This window comes from Equus caballus, chromosome 7 (assembly GCF_041296265.1).
Source record: "Equus caballus isolate H_3958 breed thoroughbred chromosome 7, TB-T2T, whole genome shotgun sequence".
NCBI lineage: Eukaryota > Metazoa > Chordata > Mammalia > Perissodactyla > Equidae > Equus > Equus caballus.
This window is the reverse complement of record NC_091690.1, coordinates 2,121,107-2,147,436: the sequence shown is the minus strand read 5'-3', so window position 1 is coordinate 2,147,436 and position 26,330 is coordinate 2,121,107. Positions and strand designations below refer to the sequence as shown.

The 26,330-nt window shown below is 48.9% G+C and overlaps 1 protein-coding gene and 1 long non-coding RNA gene across 6 annotated transcripts in view; one reads left to right on the top strand and one right to left on the bottom strand.

Moving 5' to 3' along the window:
* Positions 1-3,147: 3,147 nt before the first annotated feature.
* On the top strand, positions 3,148-22,922 carry LOC100059925 (zinc finger protein 77). 4 transcript variants are annotated; one of them, XM_023646395.2, is made up of 5 exons: positions 3,191-3,297; positions 12,381-12,443; positions 18,500-18,626; positions 19,668-19,848; positions 20,236-22,922. In XM_023646395.2, the coding sequence occupies exons 2-5, from the start codon at positions 12,441-12,443 to the stop codon at positions 21,434-21,436; spliced, it is 1,512 nt and encodes a 503-aa protein (XP_023502163.1). In that variant the 5' UTR covers positions 3,191-3,297; positions 12,381-12,440; the 3' UTR covers positions 21,437-22,922. The 4 variants fall into 4 exon arrangements, with proteins under 4 accessions (XP_014596795.1, XP_023502163.1, XP_070128549.1 ...); XM_014741309.3 differs by lacking the exon at positions 12,381-12,443 and having other exon boundaries at positions 3,148-3,297; XM_070272448.1 differs by lacking the exons at positions 3,191-3,297; positions 12,381-12,443 and adding an exon at positions 3,470-3,606.
* Positions 21,426-26,330, bottom strand: part of LOC106783362 (uncharacterized) — a 6,707-nt gene continuing 1,802 nt past the window's right edge. For both annotated transcript variants that reach the window (XR_011440349.1, XR_011440348.1), the window contains exon 3: positions 21,426-24,421. This is a non-coding gene — a long non-coding RNA (uncharacterized lncRNA). The remainder of the gene's footprint in view (positions 24,422-26,330) is intronic.

The window sequence follows — 26,330 nt, the reverse complement described above, 5'->3', positions numbered from 1 at the left end:
CACATAGTTGTAAATGTTTAGTTGTGGGTCCTTCTAGTTGTGGCATGTGGGACGCCACCTCAGCATGGCCTGATGAGCGGTGCCATGTGCACACCCAGGATCCGAACTGGGGAAACCCTGGGCCGCCAAAGCAGAGCGCGTGAACTCAACCGCTCAGGCTGCCGGCAGGCACCTCAAGTCATTCTAAGGACCCTCACAGCTGTAGAGTTAACAGAGCATACTTCTTGGACTCATATTTCCCAATATGACTTCTTTATAGGACAAAGCTGATCCAGATCCTGCTGTTCAACCGGACTACTCTTGTGAAAAAACCGGTGATTTAGAACTACTTTTTAGAACAAAACGAGCCCTATCTCGATTATTTTCCTCTTATCTCCTTTTGTAATGACAGACAATTCTCTTTAAAAACGGGCTCAACATTATGCTGAGCTCCGTAGCCAAACCACGTGTTGGGTTTGCAGACCCTTGCCTCTGTCTAGGGCTTCTGGCCTCCCCTGGTGGGTCTCTCCCCTCCAGGGCACTGACTGGCGTGCAATGCTTCTCTTCACTACACAAGGTATTTCTAGCTCTTCTCTTCTACAAGATTCATCTGTTACTAATCATAATGTCTCCTTGGGGCCATCCGTCTCTGTCACCTGGGAGCTCCCTGGCCACAATCAAACCTTTTCCTTCAACTCTACTGCCCACATACTAACTAGACTTGCCTGGTCGCAGGGGGATCATAGACGAGTTCTGAAGGTAAATCCCCCACCCATCGATACACACAGGATGGACTATAGCAAATTTGGGACGAATATACTTGGCTCACTCTTACTAGTGGTCACCTCAGTCAAAAGGCCACTCTGTGTTGGGAACAAACCAATCAGACTTGTGATACTTCGTGTAATAGCACCCGACCTATGGGACAAATTCCCCGTTATGTGTATTCTCATATCATAGCCTTAAAAAATGCTGATTGGTTTGGGACCGACTGGGACAGAACGGCCCAGCACACGTTGGCTACCCCCTAACGGCACTCGGTGGTTATGTGGCTCCAACTTATGGCCTTGGCTGCCTCCTGGATGGACTGGACGATGCACCCTAGGCTTCATCTGGATGCAAGGAAGAACTCCATTTACTATATCTCCCCTGCTGACCTACCCACCCTGCAACAGCGCTGGACCCGCTCTGGCTTCCACTGGGATGACCACGTTGCGTCAATTTTCCTTCCCCAATTAGGAATCAAAAGTGTCATCTGGCACCTGGAAGCCCTAAACAAATTTACCACAAAGGCATTGAATGATACACAACATAGCCCTTCGCTGCTGGATTTAGAAGTATCCCAAATGTGTAAGGGGGTCCTGCAAAACCCAATGGCACTGGAGGTCTTGACAGCAGCACAGGGGGGCTCTTGTGCCATTATAAAAATCGAATGTTGTCTATATCCCTGACTACCATCAAAATATCTCTGGCTTCCTATCTGAGATGAGCCACCAAATTAAATCCATGCCCGACCCACCCCATCCCCAAACGATTGGTTGGACTCCTGGTCAGGTCCAGGCCCCTGGACTACTATCAAAGCCTTATTCACTGGGTTGATCATACTGCTTGTATTTCTTATCATAATTTGTTTTCTATTTCATTGTTTGTCTTGCGCATGTCAACAAAATTTCGCCTCCTGAAGCACTTCTCATCAAATGATTCTCCCGTCTCCAGAGCATCTGCATACCTTGTCTGCCTTAGACTCCGTGGGCACAACCTTCCGGTCCACTGAACTTCCTGCCTGTACCCCTGTGGCCCCATTTAGGGACAGCTCTGCGACCTCGTACAGCTGGAAGTAGTCACAGAAGATTGACCACCCTCTCTGTCCCCAAAAGATTTCAGGGGCAAATGGGCTCAAGGGGAATTTTATGATGTGGATCAAGGCTCCCCAGGGAGAGAAGCCCAAGGCATCCTGGCCCACATGCCAATTGAAACGAGCCTCTGGGAAGTATAGGGCGTCCTGACCTCATTCATATCTAACGTTATACGACCACACGATAACCAGACCCCACCTGCACTGACACCATTTTAACAGCTTTTTAAACATGATCTTACCTTTGTCTCTTAAAAAAGAACGCACTTGCCTGTGCCTTATAAATTTACCCCTATCCTCAACCCATTGCAGCTCTTCCCTGCCCAGGGGCCTGTCCCCATGGTACTCTCTGGGTAAAAGAACATGACACCAGACCTTGAGAGTCCCAGAAATCTCCCTGACTCCTGGGCTCACTGAGCTCGCATCAAATGTGATGCCTGGAGCCCGTCCTGCCTGGAGCCCACATCCCTGAGCCCCTCCTCATCGCCCCCTTTCCCTACACAGCTGCCTCGAGATTCCGTAATCCTTGAAGAGGAGTCTTTGAGAGTTAGTGACCCGTCTTCCGAATAGCCCCCTAATCTAATCTAACTAAACTTCCTTTCTCCATCTAACTCATTGGGATTAATTGGCTCAGATCGCGGAGAGCAGAGCGAGCCCGTTGCTCAGTATCAGGTAGGGGGCGGGTGTCCCAGCGTCAGCGGTCACACAGGCAATCCGAGCACGACCCAGGCTCGTATGTGGTGACATCACTGTTCCGCGTCTGTTTTTAAATGGCACCGATCCACGGTGACTCCAGCCCCAGATGGACGTCTGACCCCGGAGCTCACCAGGCCCCCTGTCCCAGCTCCAGATGGGGGCACTCCAGGGAAACTGAGTCAGGACTTCCCGGTCCAACATAAGGATGAGCTGCAGGATGAGGCCAGGTCCGCCAGCCGGCAGCGGCTTCTGCTTGGAGCCCACGACCCGAGCGGGCGGTCCCAGTCCGGGGAGGAAGCCGGGCAGGAAGCCGCCGAGGCCGAGAGCCCAGGCTTCCGCCCGGCCCTACCACGTGACCAGCGCCAGCGCCTGTCAGGCACGCCCTGGATTGTAACGCTGTCCAATCAGGGAGGACGGGGGCGGGACCATCGGGAGAGCTGCCGCGACCCGGGAGCCGCTCCATCAAGGGACAGGGTCTTGGACATCTGTCCATTCAGGACCCGGTGCGTGCCAGAACCCTGTCCAATCAGAGTGCGTGGCAGGATGAGTGACGAAAATTCCATCCAATCACCACAAAGGAGCCTGGAGCTGCGTCCACGTGACATGTGGGCGGGGGAGCTCGTGTCTTCCCGGTTGTCGCTGTCCTCCAGTGCCGTCCGCGCGCGCACCGGCCCCGCGTGGCGCCAGGAGTCCCGTCTCCGCTCTCACCTGCTGGGGCCGCGGGGCCGCGAGGAGGACACCCGGAGGGTCCGGAGCTGGCGGAGATGGTGAGTTCGCGGGCCGGGCGGAGACCGGGAGGGGCAGGTCCTAACCGGCCGGAACTGGCTGGAAGCTGCGGCCGGCCCAGGTCTCCGTGCGCGGCCCGGGGTCCCCCCGAGTCCCCAAGCTCGGGCCGCACGGTGGGTCCCGGCGGCCTGATGCGGCCCCACGTGGGGGTCCTGGTCCCACCTGAGTCCCCACTTTCGGCGCAAACAATTCGTAAGGGATCCATAGATCAAAGCTGGGGTGAGTTTGTCACCCAGATCTGAGGACCGGCCTGGGGCCCTGCGTCCCCACGAAGGACGGACACCAAAGAAGTGAGTGTGCACAGTGGTCATATACGTCAGAGAGCAGGTGTCACAGATGATCGGAATGTCCCTTTTACAGCGGTCACCAGGTCGCCCAGCTGGCAGAGCGATCGCACAGCAGGGAGCAGGTCTGTGGTCTCCAGCTGGGGGGTCGCAGGGTGGGCGCAGCAAGCAGTTCCTGGCCTGGGGAGAGACGCTTATCCGAGGGGGAGGTTACATCTTCCTTCATCTTCAAGGGCATTGTTCTCGTCTCTGGACGGAGAAGATGGTGAGGGCAGAAATACAGGGCGTGCTCCGTGGGCACGGCAGGCGCTTTGGGAAACAAGGTGAGGCCGAATTAGTTTTACAAGTGGCTTCCTCGTGTCCGCCAGTATAGCCTACCGCTCCCCACTTATTTATCACCGCCCAGGTCGTGGGGTGGGTCCTGACATCTTATCCCAGCCCCTTGTCGGGGGCGCTGGGTCCCACCCCAGTCCTTGGCTGGGCAGGCGTCAGAGGGGGATGGGTGGACCCCAGCTGGGCAGTCAGGGCCGAGGATCGTGGGGTTCCGTCCGGACTGGGGGCCGGAGACGCTGATCCGGAGACGGTGGGACGGGGCCGAGGGCGGGTCTCAGATGCCGCAGCCCGGAACTCACCGGAAAAGGGCTTTCCTCTGCCGGGCAGGAGGGGAGCAGGAAGACGGGTCTCAGGACCCCCGCCCCGTGGTCGCGCAGCGCGGGCTCGGGTCCAGGCCCGTCCGCATCTCAGCGCTCGTTCCGACGGGCGGGGGTCGGGCCTGCGGGGCGCGCGGAGGCCGAGAGCGTCTGGGAAGGAGGGGGCGATGGTGCGCAGGGGTCAGGCGGTGGAGACGAAGCATCCGAGCTCAGTGAGCACACTTTCCTGCCGGAGAGGGACCGCAGGGGCGGGAGGAGGGACGCGCCCGGGGCAGGGGCTCCGCGGGAGGGGGCGCTGTGGCCGGAGGACCCGCAGGAGCTGGGCGGCGTTTGTCTGGAGTGGACGGAGCAGGAGGCCGGGTGTGGGGCTGATGGCAGGTCCCCGAGAGCAGCCCGTCCTCGGAGGGGCCGTCTGCGGAGGAGAGGCTGAAGCTGCGTGGCCGACACGAGTTGGTTCTGCTCGTCGGTGGGGCCCAGCGGTTGGGCTCATCATTGCTGAGGCCCAGAGTGGGGATCTCGGGCGAGTCCTTGTTTGGTCTTGTCCGGGATAAACGGGGGCTTCCTGTGCATCTCATGGAAGTCCCATGGGGAAGAAGGGTTTCCTGCAGGCAGCATGTAAGTTTTCAGAACACAAAAGGGTGGGGGGTGGGGTTCCATTCACCTTTGATGGATGTTTTCCGATGGCTCCGGGAGGATTCAGCGTTGCCACCTGACCCCGTGGGCTCCCCCTCTGTGACCCTCCAGCACCCACAGTTTCTCCCGTTCCTTCCTCAGCTCCAGCAGCGGTGAAGGGACTGGACCCGTTTTCCCTCCTTTCTTCCCTGTCATGTGGGCGTCAGGGATCAGGTCTCTGCCCTGTTTTGCTGACTTGTGTTGTTCTGAGACTGAACCAGAGACACCGCTGGGGACAGTGTGTCCCTGCAGAGCGCGTCCTCTCTTCCAGGAGAACTGCGGGGACAGTGCACGCGGTTCCTCTCCTTCCTGTGGGCGGTGGAGTCACGGGGTAAAGAGGTTCATGAAAATCGTACAGAAACTGCCATGCAGGGGGCAGTTTGTGACACTGTGATCCTGTCTCACTTCCTGTTAATAGCTGGTCGTCAGAGGTTAATGCAGATTCTGTGACATGTGACCTGTGACCAAGACGTGTTGAGTGCTGATTCCTTGACTTAGAGTTTGTCGTCATGAGGACGATAGTGACCTCGTGTCTGTTCTCTGAGAGGGATGAGCAGTGACCAGTTACTTAAACCATAAAGTGCCCCGGAGCTTCCCTCCCCTGCTTTGTCCTTGACGCAGGGGAGCAGTGACTCTGCGGTTCCCGTTCACACACTGGGACGGGGTCTCGGTCCCATTTTAAAGTCCCACGGTGCTGGGAGCAGGTGCGTGTCCTGGGCTGGGGACACGCTGGCCTAAAGCTGGGCCTGCGTGGGAGGGGACGGAGGGAGCAGCGGGATGTCCCCCTGCGGTGACTCCAGCCCCAGACCCAGGGCGGGAGGAGCTGCAGATGCTGAGAGGAGCCACAGAGCAGGGTGGGGAGATGCCCCTGCGGGTGTGCTGGGGGCGTGGGGCGGCCCTGGGGCTGCTTCCTGGGGGTCGGCGCCGCATCGTGCATGGAGTGGGTGGAGCTGAGTGTGCTGCGCGCTGAGTGAGTCTGTGAGGGTCAGACGTGGGGCGGGCTCCCGGGGGTCCCTGCTGGTGAGAGGGTCTGTGAAAGGAGCGTCTATACGGGGCGGAGCGGGAGCTGGGAGCGGCTCCTCTTTGCTGAGGAGGAGGCCCGGGAGGAGGGGCGCGTCCGCCCTGAGGAGGAAGCAGGGGCTGAGCACAGCCCCGGGTTCTGTCCCTCCTGCCCTGGGAGGGGCCGTCTGCCCACCTCCCCGCAGGGGGACCCCGCCCAGCTCAGGAGCAGGTTCCACCTCCTGCCTTCCGTGTCCTTGTCGCTGTGGGAGCAGGTGCTGCTCTGAGCTGGCTCCCACAGTTGCCCGGGTCTAGCTCAGGGGTCAAGGGGCGGTCCCATCGTCTGGATGACCTCCTGCTACACTCCAGCCTCCTGAGTGGCTCTTACAGTCCCACACGCCCCCTCTTCCCGAATGTGCATGAGACGTCACAGAGGGGTTCCCTGGCCTGGAGGTGGCCGTCTGGCTGCATCGGAGGCCACTGTCACAGCAACAGCACAGCTCCATGCAGGAGGAAACACAGCTTAAGACAGCGACTCGCAAAGTCAGCGACAGCTTTCTCCCAAAGAGCCCGGGATCCAAACCCCCGATGGCTCAGGTCCCCTGGGCCGGTGTTGGAGTGCGGGGGTGCTCCCGTGTGTCCTTGGGTAAGTTAGTGAAAGTGCCACATTAGCAGGCTCCTCAGGGGTGAGCACACAGCCTGCTGTTGGGGTCCTGGTGCTGGCGCCTCCTGGGAGGCAGTGATGCTGTCCAGCGTCGCCCTGGGACAGCCTTTCTCAGTGACCTGTCTGCTGTCAGTGAGGACAGGCTTTCCTGGCTGTCACTTAAGCTTGTTGGCTGAGTTTAGTGAGCACTGTCTGTGTGCTATAACCTCCTCTAGGCCAACGGAGGGGACAAAGACGGTGGCCAGATGATGGTCCCAGTGGGAGAAGGACGTGCCCGCCTGGCCTTGAGGATAGGGAGGTGGGCGGCTTCAGGGACTCGACCGAGCTGTCACACCGCACACGCTGGCCGGGGAGGCAGCACTGCCCGGGTGAGGAGCGGGACTGGGGGCGGATGTGCCAGTGCAGGACCCGCCTCCTCCCCTCTCTGTGTGCGTGTCCCAGGCCAGGGGGAGCGAGTGTCCACAGGTCCAGCCGGCAGCAGGAGAGTGCCGTCTCAGTGGAGGCTGAGGAGTACCCCTCACCCAGGGGCGCAATGTCACAGCCTTCCCAGGGGGTGTCCCACTGCACGTTCCAGGAGATGAGGCCTCCCCCAGGCCGGAGGGGCTTGGGGTTCTGGCAGCGCAGCGCGTGGATCCACAGTGAGAGTCAGGGCCGTGGCTGCGTCCCTCGACTTCTGTACCTTTACAGAGGGGTGTTTCAGCGGGGGTCCGCAGTCTGGCACCGGGGCAGCAGGCCCTACTGGTCGATGATTCGAGTCTGTTAAAGCCCAGGACAGGCCCTCAGTGCACCCGGCCCAGGTGGTTCCACCTGTTAATAATTTAATCTGCTGCTTGAACTTCCACTTTTCCTTTGTCCCCACGCTGCAGCCCGTGGGACCTCCACCCAGTGTCATGTTCTTCTGCCCAGTCTTGCACATCGTGACCTTTGAAATGTGACCCCAATCACTGTGTATTCAACCAGGGCACCTGTACATGTGCTCAGCTTCTCTGAGTGCATAATGGTGGCAGCCTGGTTTGCATGGTGACAGGAAAGCCTGGGTTAGGCCAGACGCAGTGTCCGCACAGACCAGGGCCTATTTAGAGCCGCCCTCCTGGGAGGGGCCAATAGAAAGGATGTGCGAATCTGCCACTGGTGGGACCTCCGGTGAATGGCCCCGGGATTCCTTTGGCAGCTGCCCTGGGCGTGGTTTAGAACACACAGGACACGCTGTGGCTGCTGCATTAACCAAGTCACTGTACTTCAAGGGCAATCCGGCATCCTTGGCAGTGTGCCATGCCACCCGGCACAGCGGTGGCTGCTCTTCCTGGGCACCCGATCTGCTGTGTCTCCTGAAGGGGCAGTTGGTGGGGCTGCACCCGGGCTGGGGCATTGGCTTCCTGATTGCCGGGTTTTGGGGGGGGGTCAGTGTCTTAGAAGCCCGGATGTAGAAGACAGTGAGGACCGCCTCAGGCTCTCACAGGTGAACCCAACATCCCCAACGTCCCGTCCTGAGCCCACAGGGCCCACTCATCGTCATCATCCACCCTCGGCTTCCGGTTGTCCGAGCCACAGGTTCATCCCTTTAGAACAGCCCACCTGGCCCGTCGGTGCAGAGGGTTGACGTCCGGGCTCATGAGTGACCTCCAGCCCGATCGCTCGGAGTTCAGCCCGCTGGCTGCGGTATGAGAGGCCCTCCTCAGGGGAGCACTGTGTACACTGCCTGGAGAAGTTCCTCTCTCCTCCTGTGCTGCCCCCAGGCCTGCCCCCCATCCTCTGGGGTCAGAGACACATCACCGCCAGCTTGGGGCCGCGCTGAGCTCTCCTCTGTTACGTTAGTGTCTTTGCTTCTCTGTGGCACCCTGCACTCTGAGCCCCGCCCCACACCTGCGTTTGTTTACCAAGTGGTTTGAGAGCGTAGGCCGTGCCAGGAGGGCAGTAGAAGTCCCCCCACCCCAAGCCCTCCAGGACCCGCCCCTCTCACATTCTCAGTTGGGTGGGCAGTCACAGCTTCTGGGACAAGGCACATCTTTCCCGACTCCACAAACCTTACTGCGGGGCTGGGACCGTGAGCTTCCAGCGGGTGCACCTCCTGTCGTCTCCCTCGAGATGACCCAGTAGAGCCTGCACAGTGTCCTGCAGCGAGGCCGTCTCCACGTGCCAGCACGGTCTCCTCAATGAGACGGGCCCATTTTACTGACTCGGGGAACAGAGGAGGGACAGGTATTGGGCTTCCATCCCGTGACCCGTGGGGGGCTGGGCAGGGAGCCTTGGGGAAGCACTCGAAAAGTCTGTTGTTGCCCCTGGCACGTGAAGGCAAATGGACGTGGGGGCTCAGTGGCTGGGGGTCCTGAAGAAAGCCTGGTACCCTCCTAGGCCCGTGGCCAAGGTCTCCAAGAGGGTGGCGCTGTTGGGCACAGCCACAGGGATGGGAACACCCTGAGTCTCCGCAGTCCGCCGTCATCCGCCATGAGTTATCTGGCTTCTAGGTGCCATCCCGGGCTGTTGAAGGCACTGGGCGGGGCACACAGGACCCACTCGGTGCAGTTCTGGATGGTTTCTCCTGCCTCCTGGGCCCCCAGGCCATTTATCTTGTTGGACAGTGACCCCCTTCATGGGAGTGGCAAGCTTACCGCTTCCAGTGTCCCCTAGGGCTGTCACCTTCTGTTGCTTTCTGGAGGACCAATGAACAGTGAGCTCCACCTGGGGCCTCACCTGGGGCGATCTGGCCCCAGATCCTTTCCGGACTGGACTGTGGAGGAGGCACAGGTTTCCTTGGGGAGCTGGGAATGGGACAGGCCATCTGCGTCCTGCTGCTGGAGGCCCTGATGGATTATTGGCTGTAGACACCATGCTGCACATTCTATCTCTATGACTTTCTTCTTTTATAACTGGGACTTGGTACCTCTTGGTCCCCGTTCCCCATTTTGCCCACCCCCTATCGCCCTCTCCTCTGGCAGCCACTAATCTGTTCTCTGTATCTATGAGTTTGGTTTTATTTTTTGTTTGTTCTGTTTTTTAGATTCCACATATAAGTGAGATCATACGGTATTTGTCTTTGTCTGACTGACTTCACGTAACATAATGCCCTCAAGGTCCATCCTTGTTGTCGGAAATGGAAAGATTTCCTCCATTTTTATGGCTGAGTAGATGCCACTGCGTGTGTATGTGTGTGTGTATGTACTACATTTTCGCTACCCATTCATCCATCGATGGACATGTTTCCATATCTTGTCCATTGTAAATAATGCTATACTGTTTCATTTTTGTTGGATAAATACCCAGAAGTGGGATAGCTGGATCATATGGGAGTTCTAGTTTTACTTTTTTGAAGAAACTCTATACTGTTTTCCACAGTGGCTGCACCAGTTTACATTCCCACCAACAGTGCAGGAGGGTTTCCCTGTCTTCACATCCTTGCCAACACTTACTTCTTGTCTTTTTGATGATGGCCATTCTAACAGGTGTGAGGTGGTGTCTCACTGTGGTTTTGACTTGCATTTCCCTGATGATGAGTGATGCTGAGCATCCTTTCATGTGCCTGTTGGCCATCTGTATGACTTCTTTGCAAATAAATGTCTCTTCAGATCCTCTGCCCACCTTTTAATTGGATTTTGTTATTGAGTTGTATGAGATCTTTATATATTGTGGATGTTAACCCTTTACTGTATATATGATTAGGAAATATCTTCTCCTGTTCAGTAGATTCTCTCTTCATGTTGTTCATGGTTTCCTTCACTGTGCAGGGGCTTTTTAGTCTGGCGTAGGCCCATTTGTTTATTTTTGCTTTTGTGGCCCTTGCCTTTGGAGTCAGATCCAAGAAATCATCGCCAAGACCCATGTCAAGGAACTTACTGCTTACATTTTCATCTTGGAGGTTTATGGTTTCAGGTCTTACATTCAAGTCTTCAATCCATTTTGAGTTAATTTTTGTGTATGGTGTAACAGTGGGCCAGTTTCATTCTCTTGCATGTGGCTGTCTAGTTTTCCCAACACCATTTATTGAAGAGACTGTCCTTTCCCCATTGTATGTTTTTGCCTCCTTGTCATGGGGGTTTATTTCTGGGCTCTCTATTCTGTTCCATTGATCTATGTGTTTTTATGCCAATACTATATTGTTTTGATTACTTTAGCTTTCTAATATAGTTTGAAATCAGGGAGCACGATGCCTCCCGCTTTGTTCTCCTTTCTCAAGATTGCTTTGGCTATATGGGATCTTCTGTGGTTCCATACAAATTTTAGGATTGTTCGTTCTGTTTCTGTGAGCATTGTCATTGGTGTTTTGATAGGGATTGCACTGAATGAATCTGTAGATTGCTTTAGGTACTATGTTCATTTTAACAGTATTAATTCTTGCACTCCACGAGCATGGACTAGCTTTCCATTTATTTGTGTCTTCTTCAGTTTCTTTCATCAATGTCTTAGAGTTTTCAGCATACGGGTGTTTCACCTCCTTGGTTAAATTTGTTCCTAGGTATTTTATCCTTTCTCACACCATTACAAATGGGATTGTTTTCTTAATTTCTCTGATAGTTTGTCGTTAGCGTATAAAAACGCAACCAGTTTTTGTATATTGATTTTGTATCCTGCGACCTTACTGAATTTATCACTTCAGTTTTTTAGTGGATTGTTTAGGGTTTCTAGATATAAAATGAAGTCATCCACTAACCGTCATCCAAAATCCTCTCCAGTTTGGAGGCCTTTTATTTTTTTTTCCTGGTTAATTGCTCTGTCTACGATTTCCAATACTAGGTTGAATGTGGTGAGAGTGGGCATCCTTGTCTTGTTCCTGATCCTAGAGGAGAAGCTTCCAGCTTTTCACTGTTGAGGATGATGTGGGCTTCTCATATGTGGCCTTTATTATGTTGGGGTATGTTCCCTCTGTACCCACTTTGTTGAGAGATTTTATCATAAATGTGGGATGTTGAATTTTATCAAATGCTTTCTCTGCATCTGTTGAGATGATCATATCATTTCTGTCTTTCATGTTGTCAATGTGGTCTATCACATGGATTGATTTGCAGGTGTTGAACCATCTTTGCGTCCCTAGGATAAGTCCCCCTTGACCGTGATGTGTGATCCTGTAAAGTGTTGTTGAATTTGGTTTGCTAATATTTTTTAAGGATTTTTATATCTATATTCATCAGGGATATTAGCCTGTAGTTTTCTTTTTTTGTGGTGTCCTTGTCTGGTTTTGGTATCAGGGTAACGCTGGCCTCATAAAATGAGTGTAGAAGGGTTCCCACCTTTTGAATTTTTTGGAAGAGTTTGAGAAGGATAAGTATTACATTTTCTTTGAGTGTAGAATTCACCAGTGAAGGCATCTGATCTTGGACTTTTGTTTGTTGAGGGTTTTTTGATTACTGATTCAATCTCCTTTCTAGTAACCTGTCTAATCAGATTTTCTGTTTCTTCATGATTCAGTTTTGGTAGGTTGTATATTTCTAGGAATTTAGCCATTTCTTCTCAGTTACCCAATTTGTTGACATACAGTTGTTCAGAGTAGTCTGTTGTCATCCTTTGTATTTCATTGGTTTCAGTTGTAACTTCTCTTTCATTCCTGATTTTATTTATTTGAGCCCTCCTCCCTTTTTTTCTAGTCTAGCTAAAGGTTAATCAATTTTGTTCATCTTTTCAAAGAGCCAACTCTTAGTTTCATTGCTGATTTCTATTGTCATTTTAGTCTCTCTATGATTTGTTTCCACTCTGACCTTTATTATTTCCTTCTGTCTACTAACTCTGGGCCTCATTTGTTCTTCTTTTTTCTAGTTCCTTTAGGTGTAAAATTGGATTGTTTGTGATTTTTCTTGTTCCTTCAGGTTTACCTGTATGGCCATCATCTTCCCTTTTAGAACTGCTTCTGCTGCACCTCATAGATTATGGTATGTCATATTTCCATTTTCATTTGTCTCCATGTATTTTGTATTTATTTTTCTGATTTGTTCTTTGACCCATTGGTTTTTTGGTAGCATGCTGTTTAATCTCCACATATTTGTGATTTTTCCATTTTTCTTCCTGTAATTCGTTTCTGGTTTCATACAGTTATGGGTAGAGAAGATGCTTGATATGATTTTAAGTTTCTTAAATTTATTGAGACTTGTTTTGTGGCCTAACATATGGTCTGTCCTGGAGAATGTTCCATGTGCACATGAGAAGACTGTGTGTTCTGCTGCTTTTGGATGGAACGTGCTATATATATCTACTAAGTCCATCTATTCTAATATGTCATTTAAGGCCAGTGTGTCCTTATTGCTTTTCTGTGTGGATGCTTTATCTATCGATGTAAGTGGGGGTATTAAAGTCCCCAGCTAGTATTGTATTGCTGTCACTTTCCCTCTTAATAGATGTTTGATGTATTTATGAGCTCCTCTGTTGGGTACATACTTAGAGATGTTATATCTTCTTAGATTGACCCTTTTATCATATGTAATGATGAATCTCTTTGTCTCTTTCTACAGTCTTTGTTTTAAAGTCTATTTTGTGTGATATGAAAATAGCTACCCCAGGTTTCTTTTGGTTTCCATTTGCATGAAACATCTTTTTTCATTCCTTCACCTTCATTGTGTGTGTCCTCACATCTGAAGTCAGTATCCTATAGGCAGCATATAGATGTTTTGTTATTCACTCAGCCACTCTGTCTTTTGATCAGATAATTTAGTCCATTTACATTTAAAGCAATTATTGATAGGCTGTACTTATTGTCATTTTGTTAATTGTTTTCTGGCTGTTTTGCAGTTCTCTGTTTCTCTCTTCTTCTCTCGCTTTCTTCCCTTGTGTTTGATGACTTTCTGTAGGGGTATACTTAGCTTTCTTTCTCATTATCTTTTGTGTATCTACTTTAGGTGTTTGCTTTGTGGTTACCATGAGGCTCACGTATAATAGCTTATATGTGTATGTTTATCAGTCTATTTTAAGTTGATATCAAGTTAAGTTTAAACAGATTCTAAATCTCTACAGTTTTACCCTCCACGTTTTATGGTTTAAAAATTTTTTTTTAATTTTTCCTTTTTTTCCCCAAAACCCCCCAATACATAGTTGTTTTTTTTTTTTTAGTTGTGGGTCCTTCTAGTTGTGGCATGTGGCATGCCGCCTGAATGTGGGTTGATGAGTGGTGCCGTGTCCACGCCCAGGATCTGAACTGGTGAAACCCTGGGCCACTGCAGCAGAGTGTGCGAACTTAACCACTTGGCCATGGGGCCGGCCCCATGTTTTATGGTTTTGATGTCACGTTTTACATCGTTTTATTTGGTATATCTCTTAACTAATTATTTTAGTTTTCTTTTTCCTACATTTGTCTTTAATCTTCTTACTAGCTTTGTAAGTGATTAATTTATTTTTATTATATATTTATCTTTTCTAATGAGATTCTTACTTTCATATGTTTTCCTGTTATTAATTAGCATTCTTTCTTTTCAGCTTAAAGAAGTTCCTTTAATATTTCTTATAAGGTCAGTTTAGTGGTGAAGTCTTTTAGCTTTTGCTTGTCTGGAAAACTCTTTACTTTTCCTTGTATTCTGAATGACTTCTAGGTAGGGCATTCTTGGTTGGAAGTCTTTTCCTGTTAGCACTTTGACTATATCATGCCATTCCCTTCTGGCCTGCAAAGTTTCTGCTGAAAAATCTGCTGATAGTCTTATGGGGGTTCCCTCGTATGGACCAGGTTGGTTTTCTCTTGCTGCATTTAAGATTCTCTCTTTAACTTTTGACACTTTAATTGTAATGTGTCTTCATCTGGATCTCTTTGGGTTCATCTTCTTTGGAACTCTGTAGGCTTCCTGCATCTTGATACTATTTTTTCCTTCCACAGGATAGAAAAGTTTTCAGCCATTAGTTCTTCAGATAAGTTTTCTGGCCCCTTTTCTCTCTCTTCTCCTTCTGGGACCCCTACAATGTGAATATTATTCCGCTTGATGTTGTTCCTTAAGTCCTTGAGCTGTCTTCACTTAAAATTTATTTTCCTTTTTGCAGCTCTGTTTGGGTGAGTTCCTCTGCCCTTTCTTCCAGATCACTGTTTTTTCTGCTCCATCTGGTCTGCTGTTGAATCTGTCTGGTGTCTTTTTTCACTTCAGTTATTGTATTCTTCAGCTCTCTTTTATTTGGTATTTTCTTATATTTTGCATCTCTTTGTTGAAGTTATCTCTATGTGCATCCAATCTCCTCCTGAGTTCATTGAGCATCTTTATGACCATTAGCTCGACCTCTTTATCGGGTAAATGACTTGTCTCCATTTTATTATGGCCTCTTTCTAGGGTTTTATCATTTTTTTTGGGATACATATTCCATTATTTCCTCATTTTGCTTGACTCTGTGTCTGTTTCTATGTATTAGGTGAAAAGCTTTGTCTCCCAGTCTGGAAGGAGTGGCCTTCTGTGGGAGATGAGCCTTATCACTTGACCTGTCCTAGCTCTTGGTTGTCTCTGGGACCTTGGTGATTGTCAGAGCAGCCCGATGTGTCCTCAATGGGTCCCAGCTAGTGGGGTCTGCTGAGACCTGTGAGTGTTCCAGGGGAGCGATCTCAGCCAGCTCCTGGGTTCAGGCTGATGGGAGCCAGACCCTCAGGCAGCAGCTTGTAAGGAATGCAAATATAGACAGTCCTCCGGGCCTGCCGTTGTAGAGCCTGCTGGCCTCCAGACCAGAGGATCTGGAGCCGTCCCCACTGGCAGTAGTTGCAAACAATTTAGGGCCCCAGATGAGTGCATGGGCTCCTTCTGGGAGGCACTGGTGAGCTGTGCTGAGTCCAAGGGAGAGTGCAAAGGTCTGTCCCTTGGCCTGTTCCCTGAGATCACATACACAGCCTCTAGACGTGAGATGAACCTGAAGCTGCTCCTCAGGCTGAAGCTCTGTGACAAGCAGTGAGGCCTTTTTCACAAGAAGACTGGGAGTGTGTTTCAGTCCACTGTGTAGTGCCCAGGGGACAGTAGCCCACCAAGAACTGGCTGATTGTTCCAGATCCATAGTACCCAGAGACGCAATCGCCCCTCCCCACTGGATACAGGTGCTCAAGGGGTGTTCCCTGTGTGGGCTGCGCTGGTCAGCTAGCTTTGGAGGGCTGGGGGAGTCATGAAGGGACATGCCCACCTGTGCTAGTGGGATAGAGGGAGAATGTGAAAATGGTGCCCTCCAGCACCTCCTTCTCCAGAGAGTCCGAGCCGACTCCTGCTCTTCTGGCAGATGCTTTAAGATGAGTAAATGATCATCCTTCACATGTGGTCTGGGCACTTTTCACACTGCTGCTTTTGTGCTGGTCCTGGGGCCAGTGAGTCTGCACATGAGCCCTTTAAGACTGGAATCTTCATTCCCTACAGCGTTGCGGTTCTCCTGGACGTCAGCCCCATAGGTTTTCAAATCCAAACATTTTGAGGGCTCATCTCTCCATTGCAGGTCTCAAGGATTGGGGTGCCTGATGTGGGGTACCACCCTTGCTCCTTGGGGAGAAACTCTGTATTTGCCAGATCCCTCCTGAAAATTCTACTGTTTGCCTCCTGATGGTGGGCCACCACGCAGGGGTTGGGCTTCTGGAAAGATCCCGTCTCTTCCTCTTTAACATCTGCATAGGCCCTTTTCTCCTTTCTTGTGGAGGAGCTGTGCAGTGGGTTTTGAGGTGTTTTCCAAGTGAACCATTCCACGTGGAGCTGTAGATTTGTTGTTTCTGTGGGAGCAGGTGAGTTCAGGATCTTCCTAAGCCGCCATCAGCTATTCTGATTCTAGAGATTCTGGAACATTTTTATCACCCCAAAAGAAAACTGCACCTATTGCCAGTCACTCCGCATTCCAGTCCACCCCCTCCCTGGATTATAGACAATTTATTACTCTACTTTCTATCTGTATACGTTGGTTTATTCTGTACGTTTCATGTACATGACAACATGCTCTGTGTGGTCTTTTCTGAAGCCTGTTCATGTTCTCAACGTTCACTGATTTGGTGCCATGGGCCAGTACTTCATTCCTCTTATTGCCACATCATGCTCCGTTGTATCAATATTCCACAGTTTGCTTATACAATCACTCGATGGACTTTTGAGTTTTTCTCACGTTTTGGCTATTATGACTGATGCTGCTGCAAATATCTGTGTATTAGTTTATATGTTGATGTTTGTTGTTGCTTCTCTTGGGGAGATGGATACCTAGCATGGAATTGCTGTGTTATGTGGTAGCTCTGTGTTCATCCTTGAGGACCCGCCAGACTGTCTTCCAAAGTGGCTGCACCGTTTACGTTCCCGTCAGCAATGGATGAGCTTCCACCTTCCTCACATCCCACCAGTGCTTGTTTGTCCATCTTATAGCCATCCTGGAGGGCGTGAGGAGGGTCTGCTTGTGGTTTTGATTGGCATTTCCCTGGTGAGTGATGTCTGGCATCTTTTCATGTGCTCATGGCCACTTGTATTTCTTCTTTGGTGGTCTGTCTGTTGTAATGTTAGGTGTGGGGTTTTCCTGGATGCCCTTTATCTGGTTGGGGAAGTTCCCAGTTTGCTGAGTAGTTTTATCGTGAATGGGCATTGGGTTTTTTCAGGAGATTTTTTCTTGTGTTTTGAGGTGATCTGTGGTTTTTGTTCTTATTCTAATAATAAGGTACATGACATGGATATTTCGTCTGCTGAACCAACCTTTTTTTATTCCTGGGATGAATCCCCCTTGGTCATGGTGTAGAATCCTTTTACATATATTTCACTGGGTTTGGTTTCCTAGGATTTTGTTGGGGAATTTCTTGTCTATGTTTATGAAGGATATTGGTCTCTAGATCTCTTTAGTTGTGATGTCTTTGTCTGGTTCTGATAAGAGGCCAGGGTAATACCAGCCTCGTAGAATGGGTTGGCAAGTGTCTCCTCAATACTGAATTTTGTATGTGGATCTCTAATGATAAGTGATGTTGAGTATCTTTTCATGGGGTTGTTGGCCACCTGTATTTCTTTCTTGGAGTCATGTCTACTCACATTCTTTGCTCATTATTTAATTCTATTATTTGTCTTTATATGGCTGGCTGGCACTTTTTATCGTTGTCACCTGACTTTTGAAATACGTGAGAATACGAGTCCCCTATCAGGTGTGTGGTTGGCAAACCCCAGTTGCTGTCCCAGGTGACGTGGCCTGACCTTCTCTGTAGCTGATGTAGTTGGGATTTTTTTGTTTTAGGTTTTGAGAACATATTTTTTGTTTAAGCAATCTCTGATTTGTTTTCATAATTGTTTGCTCTTTATTGCATTGGTGTGGTGTCATACATATTGCTCTAAAGATATTAAATAGGTATGCTTTTTTTTCTTCTGTAAAAGGCACTTTTGGCTCTATCACCGTCATATCCTTCAGCATCTCTTCTTTGTGGGGCCCATGTTCCTCTAATTTCTGGCACTTGGTTCTTTATTTGAGAGGCTCTGCCGGCTTCACAAATTCCTCAGACGCCAGGCTCTCCTCTTAGCTGTCATATGTCCCAGGATCTGGGAGGAGGTCGTGTCTCTGCCTTTGTGGGAATGTATGGACAAATCCAGGCTCCTTGAAATCATTGCCTCTAAGGAGAGATGGCTCAGCTCAGGCAGCACTGGAAATCACAGTGTTGACAACATGCTGATGTTCTGGTTCCAGTTCTTGGAGCTGACAGGGACATGACTTTTGATCAAGCCACGTATCCATTTCCACGTTCTCTGAAAGGTGATTTCACTTTTCAGTCTTCACCTTACCTCAGAGTCTGCTCTGTGTCAGGAAATACTCTCATAACCATGGGTGTGGATAGGTTGACATCAGTTGTTGTGGGCACACTTTGCTGCAGCTTCACGGGCACTTAGCACCACTGAGCAGACTGCATTTGAGTTGCTCGTTCATTGTCATTTCCAACGAGAGTGTGAGCTCAGGAGTCCTAGGAGTTGAGTCCAGGTTCCCGACTGTCACCCTCCCACACCCCTTGGTGCAGATGGGGCCTGCCTGAAGTAGAACGTGTGGGCTGTTTCAGGACTCGCTGGTCTTTGAGGACGTGGCTGTGAACTTCACCCCGGAGGAGTGGGCTCTGCTGGATGGTGCTCAGAGGAAGCTCTACAGAGACGTGATGCTGGAGACCTGCAGGAACCTGGCCTCCGTGGGTGAGGACGGCTTCACGCCTTCACTGAGTCTGGGAGGGAACAGGTGTTTCTTGCACTTGTCCTTATTGGGGCCAAGAAAGGGGAATTTGTTTGAAAAAAGAGAGACACAGTCCAAGCCTCCATGGAATCACCCACAGTCAAATAGCTTTTCCAGAAAAACAAAGTTTCATGGATTAAATGGACTTTTTATTTCTTTTGAACAAAAGTCCCCCTAATTTTCTAGGTGTGAGCATCAGCTCCAGTGTCCCTTTGGGGCACTGAGGGCAGCTTTATGGTTTCCACCCCTGTGCCAGTTACACTGGTTAATACACAGGTGACATGGTGGTTTTGCTGTAACTAACCCCACACTCATCCATCCTCACTGGCTTTTAAGACCAAAGTATGGCCCCGTCTCATGGGCTGTTTGTTCCCCTCCGTCCTCCCTCACGGTTAGCTCTTTCCCATGAGCTGTCAGCAGCCGCACACGCCATCCATCTCCCATGGCAGCTGAGGCAGTAGACACAGGCTCCCTCTGGGTCCGTGTGCCTGCACACACCAGGAAAGCAGCCACCCTCGGGAGGAACAGGCTCTGGAGGAGGGAATGATGTTTGGACACGTCCATTAGAAATGTGACTCTGTCACTGTTTGAGACGGGTGACGTTTATCACTTACCGGGCTTCCCTGCTGACTTTTCATCGCTCCTCGCCCGCTGGGAAGACCTTCTGTATCTCCTCTTACTAAGGGAGCATTTGGGGGTCTGCCGTTGCCCAATTCCTTTGTACTTTGCTTTTCTGATATTTAATCTCCACATCCCTCTCCAATTGTTTTGAGGTATTTCTTAGTGTACAGTCCACCATTTTGACTTATTTCCCTACTCTGCCAAGGTCCCAGGTAGCTGAGGTCCTTACTGTTGCTCTTTTTTCTCATCTCCATTTTTCCTTGTAACATTTGTTCATATTTTTGGATGAGCGTATGAAAAGAAATCCACGTATGCTCTTATTTTTTGCCTTTATCCCACCATTTCTTTCCCAAGAAATTAAATTATTTTACCAATTCTTGCAGATTGTTGCACTCAAGTTAAAACCAACGGATCAAGTCCTCAGCAGGATGTTTTCAAGAATAAAATATTCAGTAAAGAGAAAATAGTAATGTTCACAAGAAGTGATCCCTGGTCTGTTTTTGGAGAAAACTGGGCATTTCATAGCATTGAAGATCAGTGCCAAACCCAGGAGAGTTGTTTGAGGTGAGTGGCATTCCCGCAGGAGGAAGGGATTGGAGGAGACAGTTAGACTGACTTGAAGTTACGGAAAAATTAGAAACCTAGCTAAAAAGTTGTGTCCCCAGAGAATTTTCACAAGATAAGATTTTCATCAATGTGATGTAGATATGGAGCGTCTCGTGAAACAATAATCAGGAAACCCCATGCGTAAGATACTGAAAGCTATGGCTATACTTGAGTTGTCAGCCTGAGCATTGAGCCTGTTTTACTTTGTTAAAATACAGACAATACTGAGAACATACCCATTCACTGAAAATGAGAAATACTCAAAATAATCAACTGTAAGTAAAGTCATTAATAAAGAAATCACTTATAATCAATCCCTCACAGTGTGCCTCCCATTTTGAACAGGAGCCATTTGCTGGAGAGTCTCCATGGATGTAATGGAGGTGATGGCTGTGGAGAAACCCTAAAGCAGATTACAGACCTTCCTGTGCATGAGAGGTGTCCAGCTGGAGTTAAACCCGGTGAATGCACGAAGTGTGGAAAAGCCCTCAGGGATTGTTCTCTCCTTAAGAATCGGCAAAGACCTCACACTGGACACAAACCTCATCCATGTGAGGAATGTGGGCGGGCCTGCAGTTGTGTCTCGTGCCTAAGCACTCATGTGGAAACAGACATTGTAGAGAAGCCCTGTAAAGGACGGCAGGATACTAGGAGAGCATCTAAGAGACATGTGAAGAGTCTCCGTGGTAAAAAATCTTTCGAGTGTAACGAATGTGGGAAAGTTTACACTTGTGCCTCATCTTTCTGGGGACATCTGAGAGTTCACACTGGAGAAAAAAGCCACACATGTAAAGTGTGTGGGAAAGCCTTTATATATTACTCCTACCTGACACGACACATGAGAACGCACACTGGAGAGAAACCCTATCAATGTCAGGAGTGTGGGAAGGCCTTCAGTCGCCCCTCATACTTTAGAGAGCATGTGCGACTGCACACTGGAGAGAAGCCCTATGAGTGTGAGCACTGCGGGAAAGCTTTCCGTTGGTACTCATACCTTCGAGAACACACGAGAACTCACAGCGGAGACAAACCCTATGAATGCAGGCAGTGTGGGAAGGCCTTCAGGTATCTCAAGTGCCTGCGAGGACACATGAGAAAGCACACTGGAGAGAAACCTTTCGTCTGTAATTTATGCGGGAAAGCCTTCAGTTGTCCTAAATACTGTAAAAAACACGTGAAAACGCACAGTGGAGTGAAACCCTATGAATGTACGGAATGTGGGAAAGCCTTCATTTGTTCCTCATCCCTTCGAGAGCATGTGAGAATGCACAGTGAGGAGAAGCCTTATGAGTGTCAGCATTGTGGGAAAGCCTTTAAGTACCTCTCGTCCCTGCGAGGACATGAGCGAACGCACAGTGGGGAGAAGCCCTATGAATGTCAGGACTGCGGGAAAGCTTTCAGGCATCTCGTCTCTCTGCGAGGACACATGAGAACGCACAGTGAGGAGACACCCTATGTGTGTCAGCACTGTGGGAAAGGTTTCCGTCACCTTGGGTCCCTGCGCGCACATGTAAGAACACACACTGGAGAGAAACTCTCAATATAAAGACATATATTTTATCTCAGACTATAAATAATTGTACACTTACTCTAACACTTGTCTCCTTTCTAGTACAACATCTTTTGGACCCAGGGGTAATGTGTTTTTGCTTTTTTTTTTTCCGTGTGCAACTTGATATAATTTTAGATAAAAAGTTTTGATTCTTTCCATTATGATCCTACTATGTGGTGATGATGTGAGACCTGTATTGTTGAAATTTCTTTTCTGGTCCACTGTGGCAGATACTGGAATCTTCCAACTCCATATCCACCTTCCCTTGTAGTCTTTATTATTGAAAGATGTGTCTCTACACTTGTTTGTTGCTAGTGGGTACCACATCTCTGTTTCTCACAGACATTAGTAACTGGGGAAAGATCTGGAAAGTGCCATCTGGTTATGTTCATAATTGGACTCTTCTCATTGTCCTTGATCTTGGTTGGAAATTGTCACGATGCTTTGAGTTCAGAAGAGAGAGTTGTGGCATGAAGATGGAGCTGGTGTCCAGATGCTTCTACTGAACTGTGCTGTCACTTTGGGGAAGGTGGGAAACCATGTATCCCAGAGTCCTTCTGTTTGTGGTTCTGAGTTGAAGTGCCCGAGCAGAGGAAGACACATGAGGTTTGGAAAGTGGAAGTGCAGAAGCCATGATTGTCAGTTCTCCTGTCCCATCAGGAGACAGAGGTGTGTGGGAACCTAGGGGCCTGTGTCACAGCACACTTTTCTGACTCCTGGCTCTGCCCATCTGGAACAGCCCCCAGTCAAGCACCATGTTTGACGTCAGTTCCCTCCTAAGCAGTAGGTTCCACAGACTTTCCCACAAGCTCCCCAATCATTGATCCTCTTTTGTTTGTAGGTTCACACAATTCCTTGCATTTTCCTGAAGCTCTTTGGTGACTATCAGGCCACTTGTTCATGCTGTCACACAGTGACCTTCTCTCATCCTTGACCCCCTTCATCTCCAATGCTTCTCCTAATGACATGAATTCTGTAGGGAGTATCTTGTTCTCTACTAGTGGATCTGTTTCCTGCCTCCACCCTCACAGATTTAATGCTGCAGCCACAAATGCAGGAAACTTCCTTCCCTGGTTGCATTGTTGCGAGGCTGCAGTAATCTTCCATTTCTTCTTTCTGGATATTTCCATGATTGAAAGCAGCATTTGTGAATGTATCTGGCAATTTGTGAGCGTTTTCTCTTACATCTGACTGCTCTCTAAATGATAAATGCAGTATGTTTAGTTACTTTCCATTTTTATATGTGATTACCCAGTGTTTAGGTCTTTGACATTTTTGTGGGATAAAGATTGTACCTGAGCTAACATCTCTGCCAGTCTTCTGTACTTTATGTGGGATGCCACCCACAAACTCAGAAAGTGCTGTTCTATGTTTCATTAATGGAGGATTGGTTATAAAATTAAGTTATTTTTGTAATTGTGTCAAATTTTCTATATATATTCTGGGATAATAGTATTAAATATATAACTTTTGAACTTTTTTTGTTCTGGTATGTTTTTCTTAACTTCCTATGCAGCTACAAACTTTTTTTCATTACACTGTCTTATTCATTCCTAATAGCGAAAACCTAAATGTTCCTCATGTCAGTAGTCTCCAGGCAGAGATCCCCAGGAGTCAGGCTCCTGCAGATGAGCAGCGTGGGAGGCAGAATTGGACACACATCTTCCCTAGTTCCCTGTGGACAAGTAGAACCACCAGCGTTCTTGGTGAGGTGAGCACTTAGTTGCGGTGGGAATGAGTTAGGAGAGGGAGCTCCAGTTTACAGACATAACCAACTTGAGTGAACTACTGATTCCTGGAAATGCTGCTTCTAAATGTTTGTTCTCCACAGAGCTCTCAGTGGCTTAATGTGAAAGCAATACAAGAATAGAGACATCTTCTCAGTCTTCTTGTTGCTAGTAATTGTGCTGAATATCCACGGGCCATTTGCCTACAGATGGATAACTGATTGCTGATGCTCCTGCCCAGCGATGTTCCCTTGTGTTGTTTCCACTGTATGACAGTGGACCCTGCTTTTTCTCTTCATTCTGACCACTTACAGTTCTGTTGCTCTGCCTCCATTGACAAAGGTCACTTCCTCCCTCTGGTGTCAGATGGCCTCTAGGGATCCTTCTCTGGCCCTGGCCATGGTGGACGTCTTGTATTTTGAGTGGACCTTGTAGGGGTTCATGTCTCAGAGGATGTATAAGGTGACTAGGCCCCCAGGCACTTAGAGAAGAAACGATCAGTAAAGGTGTCTGTACAGCCTTTCCAGAGATGATGCCTGTACCTAAGGGATTCCAACCAGTGTCAGGATGGACTTGCCTCTCAAGTGTCATTGACTCAGCAGGGGATCGCTAGTCATGTGCAGCCACAGAGGAGGCACAGGAAGACTTAGGAAAACAGTTATTATACCTAAATCCTAGAGAGACCATCACTGCACCCTAAGAAGGGATGACACCGGTGGAGTGCCGAGGGAGTGGGTGTGTCTGAGCAGGTTGGGAGCAGAGAGCTTGAGGATCTGTGGGCAAGTGCCTGCACAGCTTACATTAGTGTGGAAAATAACTCTGTTTTGAGCCTAGAGTGCATGACATATGAGGGATACTCAATATTTGGCACCAGACAATGAGTATGGACTCAGAGAGGGTAGGGTTTTGTCACGATCCTGGGTTGGTTCTTTCCTAGCTTGGTGACCTCTGGCAAATCACCTGTATTCACAGTTGGAGTTAACTCACCCAAGGAAATGATAAAGTGGCTACCTCATAAAGTTTGCTGAGGAAGAAGTTGATTTATATATGGTAACTTAGTCACTGTATGGAAAACACTTCAAACAGTGCCCCATACATAGAAATACGTCAGTGTTTACATAGCCAATGAGAATCGCAAAGGCAGCCCCAGACACCTGGAAGCTGGCCTGACACTCACTGCTGGGCTGGGGCTTCCTCACGTTGAGCAGAAACACTTTCACCAGCTCTGTCATCAGATGAGGCAAATCTATGACTGCGATGGGTCAAGAGAAAAGAAACAGCACATTATAATCATGTCCACCAAAAGGGTAAAATTTATGGCCAAGTATTTTATATACTTTTTCAAAAGTTTTTTTTGATAGACTTCCCCAAACCATAAGCTAAATGACGTCTTTTTTGAGTTGGAACATTCCAAAAGATTTGCTAAACTAATTAGGCTTATTTGACATGTTATAGGAAACATTGTGAAATAAGAAGTAACATTAAGCCGCCTTCTTGTTGTGTTTGCACAGGTATATAAATATTCTATAAATTATCTGAAATTCCTAAAAATCTGATATGTCTTGATATAACATTATCAGTCACCACTCTAGTTAATATTTTAAAATGTTGCATGTCACAGAAATAACCAAATTTGTCAGTTGCATTATAACGCACCATTTTGAAGTCCTTTGCCATTGATACTTACTCTGATGCTTTTGCAAAAATGCTTCTTAGAAAGGAAACTCATAAAAGGAAACTGAGTTTCAGCAAAGTTGAGGCTCACACTAAAAGGACTGAGCCTGAGCAGCAGGAGAAAGCCTGGCTCACTTTCATGCAAAGGCAGCAACAGCACAATCTATAAAGATAGTGGCACATGTGGACAAAGTCCATTCTGCCCCTGCAAAGAAGAGCCCCTCGTGGCCAGACTTTTGCCATTGTGATGTCCTTGTACCATGGCAGCAGTCTGCTCCTGGATCAGAGAAATGAAGGTGGGCAGACACTGGCTGTAAGTTCAATGAACAGTTAGGTCCATTGGAAGTTCAAGACGGCCTCTTGTTTCTTCCTGCTGACCTGGGAAACCGCCATTTTTCAGTTTTTGCATTCCTTCACCCATTATAGTGCATTAAAAACAGCTCTTCCTGCCCTGGAGGCCTCAGACCTCCTCCCGCTGAGCCCTTGGAGCATCTGCAGCTGGATTTCATTCAACTGAGACTTAATATGGGTTGTCAACGTGCTCTTGTTCCTGGATTATGTTCTCCAGATGGGGTAGAGCCTTCCCCTGCCACCAGGCCGATGCCCTCACAGCGGCAAAGAAACTGTCTGAAAATGTCTTTCCCACGTGGGTCATATCTGCCAGTTTCCAGTGATGGAGCACCCACTTCACTGGGCAAATCATACGAGCCTTAATGAAAACCTTGACACCACCTTGGAACCCTGTCCCTGTCCCCCTCAATCGTCGGGCAGAGTTGAGGACACTAACGGAAAAGCTGGATTCAAGCAGGACAAGTATTAATTCCATGGGACGGCATAAACTGAGGGGTGGGGGGGTGTATAATGTTTTGTTTTCCACAGATTTAAAGAAATCTTTTCTCTTTAGTAAGATACATTTGTGAACAAAGATAAACTATTTCATTTTTCTCTCTACCTGATCTCTCCAAAATTCAGAAACTCTCCCTTATATAAATAATCAGGCCAAATTTTAATACAAAGAAGTTACCTTACCTGTGACTATCTTTGGTAAAAGAAAAATGGGAGTCATTGTAGGGAGAATCATGTTTGCACCTTTGTAGACATTAGAGTCTGGCCCTGTTGCTGGTATTTGAGGTTTTGCTCTATTCCTGCAGACTGGACTCTGGCCTAAGGTATCGCTCTGGGTCTTGCCGACTGTTCGCAGTGCCCCGTTTGGAAAACAAACTCACCCACAGGAGCTGGCCTGCAGAACAATGCCTATTGGTACATGACCTTCTGCTGATGCCCCATTGTCTCATATGACAGCTACTGTAGGTCTCCAATGTCTTATACTCCAGCCTGTCACCAACAGGTTAAAGCAGCTCTCCCAGATTCCAGTTTAAAGGATCCTGTTAGTCACAGTCTAGAGCCTGGGGACTGGTCATCTGGAAGGTTCCTCAAAGGAAGACGGCCCTCGAGCCCCATTGGAAAGGCCCTCCTGAAGGTCTCCT